At 46.4% G+C, this 22,420-nt stretch overlaps 1 protein-coding gene across 1 annotated transcript in view; it reads right to left on the bottom strand.

The window, feature by feature from the left end:
- Nucleotides 1-22,420, bottom strand: part of LOC142494625 (uncharacterized) — a 439,963-nt gene that overhangs the window by 316,305 nt on the left and 101,238 nt on the right. Inside the window, exons 21-30 of the mRNA XM_075599056.1 lie at nucleotides 16,474-16,599; nucleotides 15,503-15,642; nucleotides 13,415-13,538; nucleotides 11,129-11,272; nucleotides 8,656-8,843; nucleotides 7,979-8,098; nucleotides 7,616-7,633; nucleotides 7,243-7,269; nucleotides 4,586-4,657; nucleotides 2,750-2,830 (exon numbers count right to left, since the gene is read on the bottom strand). Coding sequence (XP_075455171.1) covers nucleotides 2,750-2,830; nucleotides 4,586-4,657; nucleotides 7,243-7,269; nucleotides 7,616-7,633; nucleotides 7,979-8,098; nucleotides 8,656-8,843; nucleotides 11,129-11,272; nucleotides 13,415-13,538; nucleotides 15,503-15,642; nucleotides 16,474-16,599 — 1,040 coding nt within the window. The remainder of the gene's footprint in view (nucleotides 1-2,749; nucleotides 2,831-4,585; nucleotides 4,658-7,242; nucleotides 7,270-7,615; nucleotides 7,634-7,978; nucleotides 8,099-8,655; nucleotides 8,844-11,128; nucleotides 11,273-13,414; nucleotides 13,539-15,502; nucleotides 15,643-16,473; nucleotides 16,600-22,420) is intronic.

The following is a 22,420-nucleotide window of genomic DNA, read 5'->3' as shown; positions in this document are numbered from 1 at the left end:
CAGCTCTATTCCCTGATCTGTGCAGCTCTATTCCCTGGTCTGTGCAGCTCTATTCCCTGGTCTATGCAGCTCTATTTAGTCTGTGCAGCACTATTCCCCAGTCTGTGCAGCACTATTCCTCAGTCTGTGCAGCACTATTCCCCAGTCTGTGCAGCTCTATTCCCCAGTCTGTGCAGCTCTATTCCCCAGTCTGTGCAGCTCTATTCCCCGGTCTGTGCAGCTCTATTCCCCGGTCTGTGCAGCACTATTCCTCAGTCTGTGCAGCACTATTCCCCAGTCTGTGCAGCTCTATTCCCCAGTCTGTGCAGCTCTATTCCCCAGTCTGTGCAGCTCTATTCCCCGGTCTGTGCAGCTCTATTCCCCGGTCTGTGCAGCTCTATTCCCCGGTCTGTGCAGCTCTATTCCCCGGTCTGTGCAGCTCTATTCCCCGGTCTGTGCAGCTCTATTCCCCGGTCTGTGCAGCTCTATTCCCTGGTCTGTGCAGCTCTATTCCCCGGTCTGTGCAGCTCTATTCCCCAGTCTGTGCAGCTCTATTCCCCGGTCTGTGCGGCTCTATTCCCCGGTCTGTGCGGCTCTATTCCCCGGTCTGTGCAGCACTATTCCCCGGTCTGTGCAGCTCTATTCCCCAGTCTGTGCAGCTCTATTCCCCGGTCTGTGCAGCTCTATTCCCCGGTCTGTGCAGCTCTATTCCTCGGTCTGTGCAGCTCTATTCCCCGGTCTGTGCAGCTCTATTCCCCGGTCTGTGCAGCTCTATTCCCCGGTCTGTGCAGCTCTATTCCCCGGTCTGTGCAGCTCTATTCCCCGGTCTGTGCAGCTCTACTCCCCGGTCTGTGCAGCTCTACTCCCTGGTCTGTGCAGCTCTACTCCCTGGTCTGTGCAGCTCTACTCCCTGGTCTGTGCAGCTCTACTCCCTGGTCTGTGCAGCTCTATTCCCTGGTCTGTGCAGCTGTATTCCCTGGTCTGTGCAGCTCTATTCCCCGGTCTGTACAGCTCTATTCCCTGGTCTGTGCAGCTCTATTCCCTGGTCTGTGCAGCTCTATTCCCTGGTCTGTGCAGCTCTATTCCCTGGTCTATGCAGCTCTATTTAGTCTGTGCAGCACTATTCCCCAGTCTGTGCAGCACTATTCCTCAGTCTGTGCAGCACTATTCCCCAGTCTGTGCAGCTCTATTCCCTGGTCTGTGCAGCTCTATTCCCTGGTCTATGCAGCTCTATTTAGTCTGTGCAGCACTATTCCCCAGTCTGTGCAGCACTATTCCTCAGTCTGTGCAGCACTATTCCCCAGTCTGTGCAGCTCTATTCCCCAGTCTGTGCAGCTCTATTCCCCAGTCTGTGCAGCTGTATTCCCTGGTCTGTGCAGCTCTATTCCCCGGTCTGTGCCGCCCTATTCCCTGGTCTGTGCAGCTCTATTCCCCGGTCTGTGCAGCTCTATTCCCTGGTCTGTGTAGCTCTATTCCCCGGTCTGTGCAGCTCTATTCCCCAGTCTGTGCAGAGCTGCAGGGGGAAAGACGGGGGTGGGGTGGTGCGTGGCGGGGTGCGTGGTGGGGGGAGCGACCATGACGTCGCCAATACTGAAGACAATTTGACTGTCTTCAGGAAAAACTGGTCGCGCATTGTGGCGGCCAAGGGAGCAAGCGGGCCCTGCCCCACTGAGGGACGGTTCTTGTCCCTGCAGCACCCGCCATAGCGCGCTGCATCAGGCCCTGGGGACCTAGCCTAAGAGACAGGCAGAGTGGGGTTGGGACAGATGTTACTGTACAGCATACTGCAGCTGAGACGCCGGAGGACACCAAGTATTGATGTGGGAAATCACACCCTGATCTGGTGCTAACTTTCCGTAACGTGAACGCGACCCCGTATCAGCGCTTCGTAACTCTCCCTTTAAGGCCTTCTTTACCAAGCAGTCTTCTGCCATAACACACCTTTGTGGCACTGAAAGACAACATGAAGCCTATAGATTTAAATGGGCTGTAAGGTGTCTTCCACCAGCGGAAGATCAATATTGCTGCCAATGTGACCCCTGTGTCGTACTCTGCATTCTCATCTTTATAGGTAGCTCGATGGTCAGAAATGTTACTGTCCACTTTGGTCAGCTTCGCTTACAAAAGAAGGGGACATTGCAAAGCAGACGCTTGTAAAATAACACGTCTCACCAAAGAGCACACTAACTAATCACACTTGGCATCTAGGGCCACTTGTATAGTTTTAATACATTCATATATTGTATTGTATTGTATGTCTTTATTTATATACAGTAGCGCCATTAATGTACATAGCGCTTCACAGTAGTAATACATGTGGTAATCAAATAAATAACAGATAATATAAATAACAGATCATGGGAATAAGTGCTTCAGACATAAAAGTAACATTAAGGAAGAGGAGTCCCTGCCCGAGGAGCTTACAGTCTAATTGGTAAGTAGGGAGAACGTACAGAGACAGTAGGAGGGAGTTCTGGTAAGTGCGTCTGCAGGGGGCCAAGCTTTATGTATCATGTGTTCAGAATATCCACAGTGCTATTCATATGCTTCTTTAAGCAAGTGTGTCTTAAGGTGGGTCTTAAAGGTGGATAGAGAGGGTGCTAGTCGGGTACTGAGCGGAAGGGCATTCCAGAGGTGCGGGGCAGTCAGTGAAAAAGGTTTAAGGCGGGAGAGGGCTTTAGATACAAAGGGGGTAGATATTACAGCAAGATCTATCCCCTACAAAGAGCACACAATGTTAAGGGATAGCGGCTTTCATTTATCAACTTACCATCAGACCAGGTGGTCCCGGGGGGCCAGTTCGACCAGGGCGTCCAGGAAGGCCAGGAATCCCATCTTGTCCAGGGAGACCCTAAAAAAAAACCATAGGTGTGAGGTGTTGTAGATACATGTTGAGTCTTTAAAGAGGAGAGGGTAATCTATAAGGGATGAGACATTTAACCTCTATAGAGTCGAGGTTCACCAAACCTCCGACATGTCCACATCATGATGTGTCTGGTGCCCGTAACCGAGAAATCCCGGAAAAATTATTCTTTTTGTTTTTAAAACTTTTCTCCCTATAACATATTCCCTCTACTCAATGCAAGCCATGGGGAAGTAAGAGATATTGATATAACGAAGCTTGTTGGGTTTGGTGCCGGTATCACACTCAGCCACACGACGACGGCGGTCCCAGTGCCAAAGGATTAATGCTTTAGGGCAGTGGGTCATGAGATTATCTTTCCCCAGTGCCGCAGACTTTTGCTTCTTTGTTCACGGTGCCGGGACCAGTGCGTCTGGCTACATCTGTACCGTTTTTATATGTTGGCCAGTTTGGTCTCTGAATAAACCCCAGAGTGTCCATTGATCTTGTTGCCGCGGCCCTTCTCCACAGCCCAGCCTCATCCCCAGATCGTGTGATGCTACTGCAGGAGAAGAGAGCATCGCACGATCTGGGGGCACCAGAGGCGTGGCTGGGCCTGGCGGCACAGCGGCCGGGACATCTAAGGAACCGCACTGAATTGTGGGGGCGAGAAGCTGCTCTCAGTGGCGAGTGACAGACCCCTGGCATTTCAGTGCGACAGCACCGGACCACTACAAAGAGTAAAGAAATTAAGTAAAGACCTTTTTGTGTATTATGGGTCAACAGACAATTGATTCAATGCCCAAAAACATGCACTCCAGTGGGCTTACAAACAGTGATCGTTTATTTATCAACCTTTCGGACCCCACATGGACCATAAACAAACGATTTTCTCGTGCAGGGCAGCAGATTGTACTATGTATAGACACTGATGCCTGTAACAGTGTGTGTATCATAGAAACTGGGACACATTACAAAGACCAATGTTTTAGCTCAGAACCACGCAGGTGGTTCACGGTTCCCTTTTATATGGGGCAGGATGTTGAGAAATAATGTGATATACTGAGACAATATTGCCCCGTGAGTTTTACTGGGATATGTTGTGTGTATTCCCGGAATAATGTCCATCAAATAAAAATCCCACTTGTGAGCACATTCACATGTCTCAGGCAGGTCTGCAGCCCCGCCTTTCACCATTATCACCTAGCATACAGTGCTTCCACTGCAGCAAGGGATTCTGGGAAATGACCTGCAAACGAGCACACAATGTGTGCTGAAAAGCTGTGTCATGCGGCAGGCATAAGCTTATAGGGGACTGTGTGTGTGTGTGTGCGTGCATGAGTGTGTGTGTGCCTGAGTGTCAGCGTGTGAGTAGGGCAGCCCGCAGCAGCTCCCTCCTGCAGCCCGAGCCCGAGGAGAGGGGGGAGGTAGCGGGTCCCTCCGCTTAAGCCACGCCCCCCTCCGCTTAAACCACGCCCCTCCCTCCCACTCCAGCCCCGGCTCCCGCTCCCTACAGACCGCATATCGCGGTCTGTGTCTGTCAGCGCCCCGCCTGTCTGCAGTGCGGGCGCGCTGACTGAGGGAGCGGGGCCTTAGCCTTACTAGTACATTGCAGAACAATTATGATATAGTGTAATATACTGCGTCTGCAGTACAAAGAATTGTATAGAATCTCTGTGATATTCTGAGGCTGGGAAACATTGCGTGTTACCTGTGCGATCATTGTCACACAATACATCACATCTGTAGAGGTATTGTACTTACTCGCTCTCCTTTCTCTCCTTTTGAAGCCAAATTAAAGAGATCGAAACCACCTGTCTGTAAACCTGTGAAACTCTGTGGGTGGGGACGGGACAAGCCAGGAAAAGGATAAAATCAAAGGAAAAATCAGGACGTCAGCAAAGTGTACAAACGCAACATATTGTATGTCATAAATTATTATACAGGGCTAATCGTTAATGCAGGGGTGACCAACTCCAGTACTCAGCCCCCCCAACAGGACAGGTTTTCAGGATATACTAGCTTCAGAACAGGTGGCTCTATCAGTCCCTGCTTCAGCACATGTGGTTCAATCAGTTCCTGCGTCAGCACAGGTGACTCAGAGGATCAGTCTGCGATCTGTGCTGAAGTTGGGATATCCTGAAAACCTGACCTATTGGGGATCTTGAGGACTAGTGTTGAGCACCCCTGCCTTAGTGCCCCAAAAGGCCTTTTCAATTAAATGGCTAAGCAATATTGATTAAATCTGGGCAGTGATAACATAGAAGACAATTACAGAACGTCCCTCTGAGGTCACTGGTAAATGAGCAGGATACTTGGGGATATACCTAAATGAGGGAGCCATGGAAGAACCTACAAAGGAAGCTACAATGTATCCAGTCCTGGAAACAGAGCACTGCACAGTAAGTGATTATTTCCCCTTGGTGAGCAACTTCTGCACCTCCAGAAAATGTTACAAAAAAATGACAGTGGGTGTCAGCAGTGACAATTGGTGCTGCGGTGTAATACAGCTAAGCCCCCGTCTACTCCCTCCTCCCTTTCACACATGTTTCTGCTTCAGCACAACATAAAAAGCAGAGCGAGAAGGGTAGATGCTCAAAGACCTGCAACCCCCACAAGGGATCTGTAGAAAGAGAGAGAGAGAGCAGGAGGGGAGTGAGAGAGTTGTGGGGTACATGTGGGATAGAGAGGGGCATTGGGGTACATGTAGGATAGAAGAGAGGGGCAGTGGGGTACATGTGGGAGAGAGAGGGGCAGTGGGGTACATGTAGTATAGAAGAGAGGGGCAGTGGGGTACATGTGGGAGAGCGTGGGCAGTGGGGTACATGTGGGAGAGTGAGGCGCAGTGGGGTACATGTGGGATAGAGAGGGGCATTGGGGTACATGTAGGATAGAAGAGAGGGGCAGTGGGGTACATGTGGGAGAGAGAGGGGCAGTGGGGTACATGTAGGATAGAAGAGAGGGGCAGTGGGGTACATGTGGGAGAGAAAGGGGCAGTGGGCTACATGTGGCATAAAGAGGGGAAAATTAGTACATGTGGGATAGAGAGGGGTAGCTGGGTATATGTCTGAGAGCTTATCTTTCCAGCAGGGGTACATGTGGGATAGAGAGGGGAAGTGGGGTACATGTGGAATAGAGAGGGGCAGTGGGGTACATGTGGCATAGAGAGGGGCAAATGAGTACATGTGGGATAGAGAGGGGTAGCTGGGTATATGTCGGAGAGAGAGGGGTAGTGGGGTACATGTGGGAGAGTGAGGCGCAGTGGGGTACATGTGGGATAGAGGGGGCAGTGGGGTACATGTAGGATAGAGGGGTCAGTGGGGCACATGTGGGATAAAGAGGGGCAGTGGGGTACATGTGGGATAGAGGGGCAGTGGGGTACATGTGGGATAGAGAGAGGGGCAGTGGGGTACATGTGGGATAGAGAGGGGCAGTGGGGTACATGTGGGATAGAGAGAGGGGCAGTGGGGTACATGTGGGATAGAGGGGCAGTGGGGTACATGTAGGATAGAGAGAGGGGCAGTGGGGTACATGTGGGATAGAGAGGGGCAGTGGGGTACATGTGGGATAGAGAGAGGGGCAGTGGGGTACATGTGGGATAGAGGGGCAGTGGGGTACATGTGGGATAGAGAGAGGGGCAGTGGGGTACATGTAGGAAAGAGAGGGGCAGTGGGGTACATGTAGGATAGAGGGGTCAGTGGGGAACATGTGGGATAGAGAGGGGCAGTGGGGCAGATGTGGGATAGAGAGGGGCAGTGGGGTGCATGTGGGATAGAGAGGGGCAGTGGGGTACATTTGGGATAGAGAGGGGCAGTGGGGTGCATGTGGGATAGAGAGGGGCAGTGGGGTACATGTGGGATACAGAGGGGCAGTGGGGTGCATTTGGGATAGAGAGGGGCAGTGGGGTGCATGTGGGATAGAGAGGGGCAGTGGGGTACATGTGGGATAGAGAGGGGCAGTGGGGTACATTTGGGATTGAGAGGGGCAGTGGGGTGCATGTGGGATAGAGAGGGGCAGTGGGGAACATGTGGGATAGAGAGGGGCAGTGGGGTACATGTGGGATAGTTAGGGGCAGTGGAGTACATGTGGGATAGTTAGGGGCAGTGGGGCACATGTGGGATAGAGAGGGGCAGTGGAGTACATGTGGGATAGAGAGGGGCAGTGGGGTACATTTGGGATAGAGAGGGGCAGTGGGGTACATGTGGGATAGTTAGGGGCAGTGGGGCACATGTGGGATAGAGAGAGAAAAGATAAAGAAAGCCAAAGATCAAGATAAGGGACAATCAGACATATTTGAAACGGTTGAATGATTTTAGAATCTGTAGCTGGTGGTTAGTGCACAGCCAGCTTATCTTTCCAGCACTGCATATACAGGGAACAGGTTACTGAATGCCTTGAATGAGAAAATACAGGCTACTTACCGAGTCGCCAGGTGGTCCTTTCGCACCCTGTGGGGAAAAAACATCCTTCAATACTAATAAATAAATCAATATAAAAATTATATAAAATCACATTGACCATGTACCTTGAATATTGACTTTGTGATATTATGTTCCAAATTCTTCTTCTAGTGCCATTTACTGTAGAAACCAATACATCAATTCTAGGACTGACTTAATAGATGCATTTATTGAATCACTTGTCAATAGACAGTGTTGGTTAGAAGTTACTGCAAACATGTCGTGGTTAACAGTATTCAGACACCCCTACTCCAGACATGTTTCAATCAATGACACTGACAATTCTGGTCAAAGTCCATTCATCACTCTTCCAGAATCCAAAAGTAACTCTTACCTTTTGTCCTTTATGTCCCTGAAAAATAATAATGAAAAGATAGTTTATTTTTTTTATATATCCCTCATTGTAAAAATTATTTAAAAGCCTACCTGTGGTGTGGGGCCTTACATGGTGGCTGAAGCGGTGGAGGGAGCCAACCCAGACGGTCCTAACACGGTTGTTAGGCTCCCCCGGAAGTCCGGACCCAACTTCCGCAATCACCGCCAGGGTGGGCTCCCTCCACCACTGCCGTGTAAGGACCCTTACCAAAGGTCATTGCACTGGGGCACACCGGTGACTAGTTCTGCCCCTGGCACTGTATAAGAAAAACATTATTGTTACTGAGATGCCATTAACTATTCTGCTCTATACCAAGGGTACCTGTGAGCATTTTGAGTCGCAGGGTCCTTCTGGCATCTTTATCCCGGCTTCATGAGAAGGTGGATTCCCTAGGTGTAGTTCTTCTTCTTCTGGCTCCTCGTCTAAATCCGGTTTGAAGAACTGCAAAAATACAGCTGCTTAGATTTCAAAGGTCATTGAGATGTATGTGATGGTAAGCAAGGGTTCACCACACAGAGAAGATCTAGTCTACAACACAGAGTTCAAATTGCAAAATGTTCACATGTATTTCATTTTTAAGTTAAGCACCTATAGGAGAGGGTCTACATATCATGGAAACAGAGTTTATACAACCTTTAGCTAAATGGTAATCCCATTAGTTACCGTAGTCCCTTTCTTCTTCATTAGCCAAACAAGCTTGGAAGCCAATAAATGGCTGACAAAATTCCAATTCTAATGTTCTTCACAACAACAAAAAAGGGCATTTTGTTTTCACGGGACACCTAGCAGTACTATTTTTGATGAAATGACATTGGTATGTTGTGCAATTTTGTCGTTTGGCAAGGGAGACTGAAGGCAAGGTATTGAAGCTTTGAATACAGCTTGTGTTTTTACCGGTGCAAGTTGCCAACCCTAAAGCTACGATTATAGTCCCAGCGACGCTGACAAAATCATCGAAATGGATTGTGGGTCTCTCTGGCAGGCGATATGGTGCTTACCTCAGCCGGCTGTGCTTTAGCTGGAACTTCCAGTTCAATGCAAATACTCTCTATCAGCTCTCGTACAATAAGAGGGAAGTCATCAAAGGTGCTGGCAAAGAAGAGGTTCTCCAAGTTACGGTGCATCATGATGCTTCTCAGCTCGTCCATATCCGCTGCAGAGACCCCCACTGCAATCATACGGACCCCTGCAATATATTCTATATGTCACACAGTGGCTTTATGGGCTTGCACCTCTTTACACCAAGAGTGTAACTCAATAAAGTCCAAAGAGGTCGTTTGGGTTTAATTTAATCCTAAATCCCCTATTGGTGTGAATGGGGGTTTTCAGACGAAAAATGGACCAAACGTCGCTTTGGCCTATGATAGATAATACTGATCCACAATATATAGCATATATTAGAGAGGAGGGGGAAGAAAAAAAAGGGGGGGGGTATGTGATACAGCCGGATATGACTGTTAACACCAGCTTGTATGTGCACTGTGCCCCCTATGCTATATATTGTGGATCAGTATTATCTATCATAGAATGTTATACCATTACATCTAACTGACCACTCAAGCAGTTTTGAGTTATCACAGATCTTAAGAGCAGTTGTCACCAATAATACCTTATGTGATGACTGTATGGGTTAATGCTAAAGCATCTCATTTCACTATTAAGTGTTTATCATATGTATGGTTTACATACTGCTCTAATAGGAATTTGGTGGTTGATTATACTATATACTCTGACAATAGGTTTCACATATAGTTTACAGTATCAAACACTCGACCAACAGTGCATTTGATCCATCTTTCACTAATCAAGTAAACTTTAATTTGTGAACTATTTTGAGTTTATCAACCACCATTATACCCTACCCAGCTACTCAGTAGCCTATCCTGACATACTCAGGTATTTTAATCGCGTTGTTATCACTCCTATAAGAACGGTAATTCCTATTAGTCTGAATCATAACCCACGAGTCATTCTATTTCTCATTGTATAAAGAATAGAATTTACCTGGCAAGACTGTAGCCTAGTTTATCCTTATTTATGCTGAATAAATAATCCCCTATATGACATTGCATCTGTCTATGGATTAATCGCTATTTACACGCTTCTGGGGTTATCATACCACTCAGTCCAAATCTCAGTAAGCGAGACCACACATTAATGTGGCTAGACAGCATGATACATATTGTGTTTGATCTTATATCTATTTTACATCATATCAAACAGTATATATCCATCAATCTGACTTACCTTTTGTATTGCCACTAAACAGGGCAAAGGTGTCAGAAGTTTACAGGCTAATAGTCCCTCAGTTTCATTATCACCACAACCAGTATCTGGTTCTTTTGGAGTGCGCTATTTAATATTTGTTTTATCCTATTTGTTTTATGACCAGTGGTTATAAGTGTTGTTCGTTTGGTTTGTCCACCTTTTTAGTAATCTGAATATTACATTAAAGGTTACGTTTTATTTTCAAACACATTATACACTACTCCAGTGAGTGCTGTTCTCATAGGGGTCTCTTTGCACTTGCCTAGGTGAGTGAATGTCTGCTCATTAACCCCTTTACCCCTGGCACCACTATATACCGTAGCAAGAGCTCCCCCTCCTCCCTCCCAGTTCTTCTCCCCCCCCCTCCCACATTTAGATTTCAAGTTTTCTCCCAATGGGACACAAACTGCTTCACAATTACAGTACAGCACGTGGTACGCAGCACATAGGAATGTTACAGACACACTCCCTGCCCCGTAGAGCTTACAATCTATGGTTTTGGTTGCCTGAGGAGAAAGTGACTTGCCTCCCCTGCTTCAAACTCAGTGTCATTGTTTACAGTTAGTGTGTTTAATCAGTGAGCCGCTCCTTTGTATTAGCCCCCCAGTTTGCGCACCGCTGATCTAATGATGTCTCATAAGGGGAAAAATAAATTCCTTCCTGACTCCAAGAATTGGCAATCGGATTAATCCCTGGATCAACATCCTTCCCATGTTTACTTATTTGGTATATCCCCGTATACCTTTCCTTTCTACATTTATTAAAGCCAAAAGCAAGCAACGTTTCGACCTAGTGGCACAATATCACTTGAGAAAGACCACTAGGTCGAAACATTCTTTTTTTTGGCTTTAATAAATCAGAATTAGAAAGTCTGTCAGTGCTCTGCGATTCAGTCGAATACTGCACCACCTGTGCTGAAGCAGGGACTGTGCTGAAGCAGGGGTATCCATAAAATCTGGCCTGTTGGTGGCCCTTGATGACAGAGTTTGAGACCCCTGATATAGACTATCACTGAATAAAACAGCCCTGAGGCTCTCGCTGTCTGTGTCGTCTAGTCCATGAATTGCAGTATATCTGTCGCCTATTCAGACCCGAAGCTGTTTGCAGCATATTTGAAGCTAAACTCCTGTTAAAAGATGAAACCTACCGTATTACTGCCAGAAGGAAGAGGTTACCCTAAATAAGGAGGAATTAAAGCCTTACCTAAAGCATGAGCCACTCTGGCCGGCTTTATGACATCGTCTTGTGACCTTCCATCGGTCACCAGCACCAGTGTACGAGGAGAAGATGGTCTCATTCCTCTAGAAGCCTGAAACATCTCCTTCAACACGTGTGTTATACCACGACCTGGGCAGGAGATGGAAACACATTCATTTACAGCAGGTATGGGGTCTTGTTTACCACTTGGTCTTATCATCGCATTCCTCAGAACCTCGGAGCCCATCTGGTTCCACGTTTTATTCATTTAAGGTAGTAGAGGCCAATGAACTCCTGCCGTTTGGTTGATTGTGGTATAAACTTCAATACTGCTGCTGGAACACAGAAACAGCCCAATTCTTCAGGTGAAATACAGCGAGACACTTTATTGCATCTGATATAGGGGTTTATTTCCCCCGAAACGTTGTGCTTCTGCAAATAAATATGCATTGACCAAGCAACGACTGTGAGCCTCAGTGTGTGCGCGTGAGAGCTGCCTCCCACAAACGCCAAACTCCTTCGTTGTATTCACCTTTCTTATCCACAAATATCATCTTCCAAGGTCCCAGATCAATGAGATTTTAGACCAATATATGGCATTTTAAAAACTCTGTTTTCTATCAGTGTGGCTTCATTAAAGTCTATGGTAGGGGAGCTCAGCTCCGGTCCTCAAGCTCTAAATGCTTGAGATAGACTTTTGTTTATCCTAAATAAATAAAGAAGAATGCAGAGAATACAACAGGGTCTGGGGTTTTACAGCAGATACTGTAGGAGAATGGGCAGCAGAGATGGGCCAGGTGGTTCTTATCTGTCATCCAATTCTATGTTTGTGTGTTTACATTTTCTGGGAGCCCACCATTCGCCAGCAGAAAAGGGCATGTTCTAGCTTCACTTTGTCTCCGCGAAATAATTCCCTCCTGTCTCTTACGGATATAATTATTATTGTTTATTTCTAAAGCACCAATATATTCCACTGCATGGTATGCCGGAGGTACAGCGCTTACTCTCATTAGAAAGACATATTTATAAAAAAAAAAGGACAAATGAAAGCAAACTGATTCAAATGGTACTGAGGTGGCCTGCTTGTGAGAACTTGCAATAGGGAATCCAATTGAAAATCTCTACAGTATTCCTCATCTGTCACAACTTCACTGAGGTCCTATCAGGTCCACTGAGGTCTGAGGTCCTATCGTTCTGATGATGTGGCCTCCAGAACCGATTATAGTAATGTATGAGAAAGACATTGTATGACTGTTTTCAGCCAACCTTATGATCTGGAAGAAGTGGAGTGAATTTGCGATTATTGGAAGCAATGTCTTCTGATTGTTCTAGTAGACATGCTCCCTGAGGTAAGGACCAGCAGATAGAGGTAGACAACCTTCTCACAACTCTTCAATGCACTATGGTCCATACAGGCCCTTCAACAGAATTCCTGCGGCCCTGGGCTGAAGTCTTGACCGGGTCACAGGTTTTTGAGCAAAGGATGGGGGGGAAGGGGAGGAGATTGTTCTAGCAGACTGTTGTTGGCCCGGCAGAGGTAGGGGCTGGCCAGTAACGGAAGTTGGGCCAAACATCCAGCGCCAGAAGAACACTACTCAGTAAATATAGGTCTATGAGGTCTATGTGCACTGACGCTGCTAGTACAGAGCACAAACAACTAAAAGAAGCCTATACAGTATATTAACGTTCAAGACTGGACTCTGAGCAGTAAATAGCACATCACACCATTTCTAAAGGGGGACCCCACGAGACCAAACCATGAACACCGGGTTATTTACGTAGATATTTTGTATGGTTTAAAAAAGACAAATTTCAATAAAAAATATGCAAATTTAGTTGCTAAATGAGGATATTTTGCTTAAAGTATTCACATTTCTGAAGAGAGAGTAAAAAAACACAGAGAGCGAGACAGAGAAATCCTGTTTTTAACTTTACTGTATTCCCTTGTTATGAGGATGGGAAGCAGGGGCTTCCTGCCACAGAACTGCAGGGGATCTCCCCCCCCCCCCCCCCCCTGATTCCCGAGATACATACCCACCCTGTTTGACTTAAACTGCCATTTTGTTTCCCCTGAGGGGCACAGAAACCAGCTACTTTTACCGGTAAGTATCTTGGGAACCAGGATATCCCCAGAGCTGAAATCAGCACATTTCCACTCCGGGGGTCCCCTGCTCCATATCCTGGGAAAACCAAAGGGGGAGTTATAATAATCTGACAGCGCGGACAGCTGCTTTAATATCTACCGTTTGTCATCTGTGTGTTCTTTATACCGCCAAGTGAGCCGCACTTTACCTGTCTTGGTGTTGCCGCCGTTATAGCGCAGCCCGCGTATGGCTTTCAGGACCGAGTTCCTCTCCTTATACTGATTCAGGTGGAATTCTGTTCGGGGTTCGTCACTATATTGAGCCATAGCGATCTGAGGAAGAACAGAGGCCACTCGTGTCAGGGTGGTGGGAAGGGGCAGACAATGAATTACACAGCAGAACAAACAGGTCCGTGTATCCGGCCAGCACAAAGTTTGCTTGTATACACATTATCCTAAGTTGCCACTTGTAAGAACCTCATGAATCGTGCTTGTTATGGCCACGTCGTACGCCCGGGAGACTTAGTCCTCCTCCTCAGACCTGGCACAGTTTCTTTCGTTGCTCGGAAAATAAAAATACCACGGTGTGAGCACACTCTCACCTCTCAGACAGGTCTGCAACTCTGCCTTTCCCCATTATCTCTTAGCATACAGTTTTCCCAGTGCAGCCAGGTATTCTGGGATATGATATGCAAATGAGCACTCAGTGTGTTACTTTTTACTTCTTACCCATTTTAACATGGACCCCTATAAGTTTCTGCCTGCCGCATTACACAGTTTTTCAGCACAGCCTGGGTTACAGAAGTGCAGAGCCAGTAACCCTACTCACAGACAGCTTTTTGTGAGGTTGGTTTCTGGCTATGCAATACAGTGGCGGCCGATCTGAGTCTTCTGCGGCCGCCACCGCAATGTGCGGGCAGACGCGGCTGGTTTGTTTTTTTGCCGATGCGTGCCGCGCGTCACTGATGCACGGTCATGCGTGCCAGGGTGCGTGCGCGCGTGGCGCGCGTGCCAGGGTTCCCCGAAGGTGGTGGCGGGGTAAGGGGGGGATGTGGAGAAGCAGAGGGGGAGCCGGAAAGCAGAGGGGGACCCGGAGAAGCAGAGGCGGAGGTCGCAAGGGGAGGGGAACGAGGGGAAGGATGCGGGGGAAGATGCGGCTGGCGCGCGGCCAAGTTCGGCGCCAGGCCGAAAAAAGCCGCGGGACAAGACAGGTAAATGTAAGAATGAAGCTGGCCGCAGCAGTATGAAGATAGAAGTGGCTACAAGAAGACACAAAATAAGATATAGTGAGTAAAAAAGTGACACAACCCTCCACCGTGCAGCAAATACAAATATCACTTGTGAGCACTTTCTGTTGCTTAGAAAAGGGGAAATGATGCCAGACAAATGCCGACTCTTATTACACCCCATGCCCCTCCATTCCTGCCCAACGCATCTCACCGACCCCCCACAAAGATCCAGGTGGCATTCGCTGAACGAAGTAGGGAAACTGTATCTTGACTGACACGGACTGTATCTGGGTTACTCATTAAAGTGGGATAGTGTCGATAGGGGCACGAACACACAGTAACTACCCTAAGGGGCAGAGGACGCAAATAACGCTTGTTATGTCAATTGGCTCTTTATATAGAACCCTCTGTATTAAGCTGCTTTGGTTTTTGTTTTATTATTTGCATCTGGCCACAATTGTATATGTGGACAAGTCAATATGTGAGTGGTTATGTGAATAGTCAGGGAGGGGGTGACATGGCACACGTACGATAATGGGACCGGGCAATGTCTTCATTTTTGACCTTTTTTCCCCGTCTCTCCTTTGTTAGCAGACTCGACCCCGCTAAGCCTGAGAATATATTAGACAAGCTTCGGTGAGAAACTCGCGTCAGCAGCGTGAAACGGAAAAAGTGTATCTTTATACAATGCCACTATTATATTGTAGCTTATATATGTTAGCAGCTCCTTTTTTAACAAGAAAATGTCCAGTTGTAGAGCTTGACTCATAGGGGTAACTCAGAAGGCTCAATCTTAGCCTGTGTTAAGCTCCGGCCATAAACCCCATAGGATAGGAATAAGTATGTAGCACTGGAGGGTATAGAGAACTGTATACACAGTTCCTGCTAAGGAGAGAGCCTTAAGCTTAACGACTTTTCTCGATATCAGTAGCAAGTTATAGTAATTGGATTAAATAAATACACCAATTACACAGGCAACAGAATAGCCCATATAGGAAACGGCAGAGAATCAGAGGAAGTAAATATCTTATCATAAAACAATCATACCATCCCAATATCTTACTGTACCTGTGCTCCCTGTGATCCAATCTTAGGAAAGTATGAGACAATTCTGTAGAGGAAATCTTTGACTTTGTCGAAGTTGCTGGGTCCAATGCTGGATGACTCGTCCACAAGAAAAACAATGTCGGCTTTCAGCTTGGCACAGACTAGAGAAGTATAATAACCAGTCAAGTATCATACAAAAATAATACAAAGTATGTAATACAAGTATGTGTTGTACTAGTGCAGGACTGGCCAGCTCCAGTCCTCAAGGGCCACCAACAGGTCAGGTTTCAAGGATATCTCTGCTTCAGCCCAGGCAGCACAGTCGAAGACTGAGCCACTGATTGAGCCGCCTGGGCTGAAGCAAGGACTGATTGAGCCAACTGTGCTGAAGCATGGAGTCACTGATTGAGTCACCTGTGCTGAAGCTGGGATATCCTGAAAATCTGACCTGGTCCATGAGGACTGGAGTTGGCCACTCCTGTACTAGTGTGACCATGAAGGCATTGTAGCAATCCTATTTCTTACATTGGACACCGATCTCAAAGCACACAGGTTAACAAACCCCTAGACATTGCAGATTGGATCAACACAAAGATAGAAAAAACCCCAGTGATGATAACAGGTGCAGACTTTGATACTTCCCATTGTAATATTGTGCTGAGTAACTCTTTAACCACTCCCCAAGCCACCTATTAATTGCCTTCCCGAACTGGATTTTATTCCATGATACATCCCTGTCCACCAAAGGAGGAAGAAAGTGCAAGCAATCCGTTTGTATTTCCTAACATACAAGGCTCCTGCAGCTATGGGCACTCACAAGGTAGGTAGGTATTCTCCGTAGAAGTCATCGCGTCATCTTCTACAAGATAGGGAGTGGGCACTCGCAAGCAAACAGCTGAGCTCACGTTGGCGTTCATCTCGTGATGTGGCATTATCGGCGTGAGAAATACATAGACATGTGGGAAGAGGTCTCTTCCTGGAGGCAGACTTACTGGGTTCAGAAATAGTTGTTGAAGATCCCCGAGTGGTTGTAGTTGTCTCAGTTGTGGTACTAGTGGGAGGATGGGTAGTAGTTCTTGGGGTTGTACTTTGCGTTGTGGGTCCTTGAATGGGTCCAACTGCGGTAAAAACACAAATAAATAGGGTCATGGAAAGGAATTGTGGGGAACTTATAGTTTGAAGAAGCTAAGATAATCCTCATAATGGGGGCTATGTATAAAGCGTCGCTACAAGCTATGTTTACGTAAAAATGGACGCACAGGAGTAACAAACAGTGTCTTAATGTAACAAAGTATACAAATTATTTTGATGTGTTGTGCAGCAACTTTTATTTTACTAAGAGGCTGTTGGTGGAGCACATACAGTATGCAAGTGATATGTAGAAAAACATTGCAATTGTGCACAAGAAATGCGTCCAAACTGTCAGTCAACAATTTTCTTGGCATCAAAGACAAATATAAGTAAACACAAACAGTTCTTAATGTATTGATACGGATGAACATGACTGGGCCTTTCCCCTGTCTAAAAGTCTTTAAAAAAACAACAACAAAAAACCCCTGTGTAACACCCCTTCCCTCCTCCTCAGGGAGATATGCGTGTTACGGGTGTTATAGTGCTACCTGTTAGGCTTACAAGAGGCCTAAGCCTCTGCGCTTTGGGAGCCTGGGGTGGCTGGTGCAGCGCCTCCACCCGCGAGGATCCCTGCGTTGGCGGGATAGTCCCTCAGGGGAACCGGTATACCTATTTGGTATAGCTCCAATAACCACAATCGCAACAAAGTATATACAACCTATTTACTATGGTCCTGTAGTCTCAGGTGTACACTGTACACAATAACAATAACCTTCCCCCAAAGTACAGTGGCGGCCGCCTTTATCCTAATGCGGCCGCCACCGCGGGAATTTTAAAACCGCGGAGGCGCGCGGCTTCTTTTCGGCCGGTTTCCCGCGCCTCGGGCGCTTTCAATGATAAGCGCCATTAGCACTTATCTGCTGATTCGGCCGCCGCGCGGGAAACTCCTATACAAACGGAGAAAATGCCCGGATAAATCGGGGTAAGTGTTAGAATAAAGGCGGCCGCGACAGTACTGAGGGTGCCCATGGCACCTAAAACCCAATGGTCCGTCCAATTAGTCCCACCCAGATATATGTGAGGGCAGCGCTACCCTCCCAGTGTGGTGTTGGTGCACGTGGTGGTACCTTCCTGGCTACTTGAGTACACCAGGGTATTTGTAGACAGGCGGCAAGCGAGGTCCCACGATGAAGGGCCCCTTCACGCCTTATGTCCGGCTGCACAGTGCGAGTGATTCCGCCAGGCCTGGGGAATACTTTGCTGTGGTTCCGTCTGCTCCGTTGAATCGTCGGTATACTAAGAGACGAGTCCCTTACTATGGGCCTGCCCTACAATACATCCACTACCGTGTAGGGTATACCATCTAGGGACTAGGGGAAATGGGTCTGGCCTAGTCCAGGGGGCTTGACTAGCTCCCTGGACCATACCTCTCCCTTCGCCGGTTCCGTCAGGACTGAACACGCCGTCTCCAGTCCGCGGAGGAAATCCTGAACAACATGACCTCCCCTTCCTGCAGCGCCAACCTCAAGATGGCCGCCGCCTTACACACAGCCCATATGTCTGTTGCTGTGCCAACCACAACATGGCCTACACAGCTCACTAAACCCTCCCCCCGCGACGAGACCACTGTCCGGGAGGAGACAAGGGAGGGTACCTTGCTACACCTGTCTTTAGCTGATGAGTCCAGCAAGGGAGCTGGCTAATTTCAACAGCAGTTAATTGACCAGTCTCCACCTGGCTCATCAAGTAGGTTTAAAAGCCTGTTGTACAGACTGCCTGGGATCTCTAGCACAGAGAGAGTCTGTGCTGCCAGAGAGATCCCAGGGGAAGATAGACTCTCTGTTCCATGCAACACAGGTCCCTGTAACCCGCTAGAGGGATCACCCCACAGACCCTGGACTCACGTGGGGAGCCCCCTGCCTACAGGTAACTCTCGTTGGATTGTGTAAAAGGCTGGTAAGAGGCCTAGCCTTCCAGCCCTCAGATAGGGACTGCTGAAAGTTAGTCAGTCCCCTACATGGGGCTAGGCCTGGTTGTTATTTTCTGCTCTCATTTTGTTTTCTGTTTAAAGCTGCTGGATAATAAAGCCTACCTTTATTTTGACTAAAAACATCTCTGGTGTTTTACCCTCTGCGCACATCCCTTACAATGACGCACACACCATGCAAAGAATAAGAAAACGTGCATGTAATGTAATACCATGAATAATGACACCAACATATAGTATAACTGAGTCTAAGGGACACGTGGATTTTTATATACGCAATGCACTCTTCCAAACCAAATTTTAACCAAATGTTTTTACATAACGTCACAGGTACGTACTGTACTAGAGATGGGCGCATTATGCGCCAAGATTTGCATTCACTGCAAATTAGCCGGTTCCCTTCAACCGGGACATGGCCGGCTCAGTCTCAACAATACACAGTTACAATACACAGTTACAATACACAGTTACAATACACTGTTACAACACACTGTTACAATACACTGTTACAATACACTGTTACAATACACTGTTACAATACACTGTTACAATACACTGTTACAATACACTGTTACAATACACTGTTACAATACACTGTTACAATACACTTTTACAATACACTTTTTTTTACTTTTTACTATTACTGGACATTCTCAATCGAATTCAAATGCATATACGTTAGAAATCCAATTTCTACAATGAGTTTTTGGAAGAGCATAAATACGAGTGCAACCTCAGGTCCAAGCCATTGTGTTCTTGAGTTTGCCTTGGTGTGAGTAACTTACTGCCTGGGTGTGAGTAACTTACTGCCTGGGTGTGAGTAACTTACTGCCTGGGTGTGAGTAACTTACTGCCTGGGTGTGAGTAACTTACTGCCTGGGTGTGAGTAACTTACTGCCTGGGTGTGAGTAACTTACTGCCTGGGTGTGAGTAACTTACTGCCTGGGTGTGAGTAACTTACTGCCTGGGTGTGAGTAACTTACTGCCTGGGTGGCTGCTCAGTGGCGCAGCTAGACATGGGTCATTTTATGTTATCAATACAAAACCTGTTCACCTACTTACCTGAGTGATTTCGCGTAAAAAACGGTATTGTATGATATAAATATATATATATATATATATATGATAAAGAATCACTGGCACTCCAATATATATATATATATATATATATATATATATATATATATATATATATATATATATATATATATATATATATATATATATATATAGTTAACAGAAAAAATTAAGCGTAAATAACACTACTTTAACAAAATACAAACAAATAAAGAATATACTATCCTTAGAAAGTGCAGCTCCTGAAACAGGACTCAATCCCAATCCAAACAGCAAACGATGAAGATCAGCAAGTGCGCAAATTTCATCAGGACATGGAAGAAAATGAAAACACCCAATAGTGCAATATTGTCTGGTTCAACAAATGGAGTATTGATGAAGACCCTATAGATTTTTCACTCACATATTAGTCGTGATGATCAGGCAGTGTGGTTATTATAAGTTACCAACTTTTCTCCAAACAGGTACTCCGTGTTTACACAGGTATTATCCCATAGGAAGGGAGGGAAAATCCCCATATAGAAAAGAAAAAGCAAAAATAGTATAATATTGCTTTTATTTTAAAAAACATAAAGTAATGCACTTACATAAGTGACTTTGTGGAGACCACAGCTTCTGCTTCACGGCCGATACAGCATGGAGACCCTGAGGAAGACTAATATGTTGAAACGCGCGTAGGGCGGAGTCTTGCACTGCTGAAGGACACTTTGTTGCGGACATTGAAAATGGAGGACTGCATTATCTAGGCCAGCGGATGCTGTATCGGCCGTGAAGCAGAAGCTGTTGCTGTGTAAAGTGCTGTTCGTCCAAATTGACCCAGGGTGGTCTAAATGCTCACCACAAAGTCACTTATGTAAGTGCATTACTTTATGTTTTTTTAAATAAAAGCAATATTATACTATTTTTACTTTTTCTTTTCTATATGGGGATTTTCCCTCCCTTCCTATGGGATAATACCTGTGTAAACACGGAGTACCTGTTTGGAGAAAAGTTGGTAATTTATAATAATAACCACACTGCCTGATCATCACGACTAATATGTGAGTGAAAAATCTATAGGGTCTTCATCAATACTCTATTTGTTGAACCAGACAATATTGCACTATTGGGTGTCTTCATTTTCTTCCATGTCCTGATGAAATTTGCGCACCTGCTGTTCTTCATCATATATATATACTAGCTGAGAGCCCCGGCGTTGCCCGGGATGTTTGTGGTGTGGGTGTGGCATTTGGGTGGGGAGTGGTCAACGCGGCCCATGTGCGGTGGTAGTGCAGCTGTGGCTGTACTGATGGTGATTGTATCGGTGTGCTGATTTGGGAGGGTTTGGTGCTGATGTGGGGGTGCGGATGTGGGTGTGCCGATGGGGGAGGTGCAAAGGTGCCGATGTGTGGGTGCTGATGGTGTTGATGGGGGCTGGGAATGGCGGGGAGCCGAGAATGCCAGTGTGCTGGGGGGGCATGGGATACCGGTGTGCTGATGTGGTGGTGCTGGGGATAGTGTGTGTGTGTATACATGTTTGTGTGTATACATTGTATGTGTGTGTGTGTGTATACATGTGTGTGTGTATGTGTACGTGTGTGTGTATACATGTGTGTGTATACATGTGTGTGTGTGTATACATGTGTGTGTATGTATACATGTGTGTATGTGAATACAAAAAGGATGGGGGAGCACAATAGTTGGAAACAGGCAGTGTTGTAGAACTAGTAATTGCTTTTAAAATAAAGTACAGTAATTATATCCTGAGCGAGTGTGGTAGCTCAGGTGTCTAATGTCTAATTTGAATGATATACACACATTGGTTCGTATGTATTGGTGAAAGGGTAGAATAAAAGTATATATAACTTACACGGCCTTGTGTAAGCCCAATCACATCAAGGTTTCTTTTGGAATCCCGTGTGCTTCTGGTGAGGCTTTTCTTCTTGCGGTGTGGGTTCTTCTTCTTGATGTATAAGCTGCTTGCTTCGTTGGTTCAGAGTGCCGCTCCAGGAGGATTTCCTCTCGTATAAACAGAAAGGAGGATAGGGTTAACACATATACATATATACGTCAATGTGGGGGAGGGGATGGTGTGTTTATGGACCACCATAAAAATATATATAGATTATACTCCGGCACTCACACGGGCTGGTGTGAGTGTACTCTTATCTTGGTATCTTGTTTTACTTATGGGTGTTACCCAATTAGTATCAGGTGATGAGAGAGAGGGGTACAATGGTATATATGGTAAATATAACACAATACTCACACGGGCCAGTGTGAGTACACACTTCTAGCGGTATCTTTGTTCTTCTTTTCCTGATGTAGCTAATGGTGAAGATGGGGTATAAAGCATATAAAAGACACTAGGGTCTGGAGGGTACAAACTAACTTTAATAAAGAAATAAAAACAAAAAGAAACCAAACGTTTCTTGGGGAAGTAAAAGCAAGGGGGGACAGTATGGTGTATAGTAGTAGGGGGTCTCGCCTTCCGTGTCCGGATGGGGAGCTGCAACTACACCTCTGTCTCCTCTATGATGTGCTATTAAAATGTTCCAGGTAAAAGAGCCTGAGGAAGTCCAGTACTTGGACGAAACGCGTTGCTCTTTTACCTGGAACATTTTAATAGCACATCATAGAGGAGACAGAGGTGTAGTTGCAGCTCCCCATCCGGACGCGGAAGGCGAGACCCCCTACTACTATACACCATATTGTCCCCCCTTGCTTTTACTTCCCCAAGAAACGTTTGGTTTCTTTTTGTTTTTATTTCTTATTAAAGTTAGTTTGTACCCTCCAGACCCTAGTGTCTTTTATATGCTTTATAC

This window comes from Ascaphus truei, chromosome 5 (assembly GCF_040206685.1).
Source record: "Ascaphus truei isolate aAscTru1 chromosome 5, aAscTru1.hap1, whole genome shotgun sequence".
Lineage (NCBI taxonomy): Eukaryota > Metazoa > Chordata > Amphibia > Anura > Ascaphidae > Ascaphus > Ascaphus truei.
The sequence above is the reverse complement of the archived record's forward strand: the minus strand, read 5'-3'. Positions and strand labels throughout refer to the sequence as shown.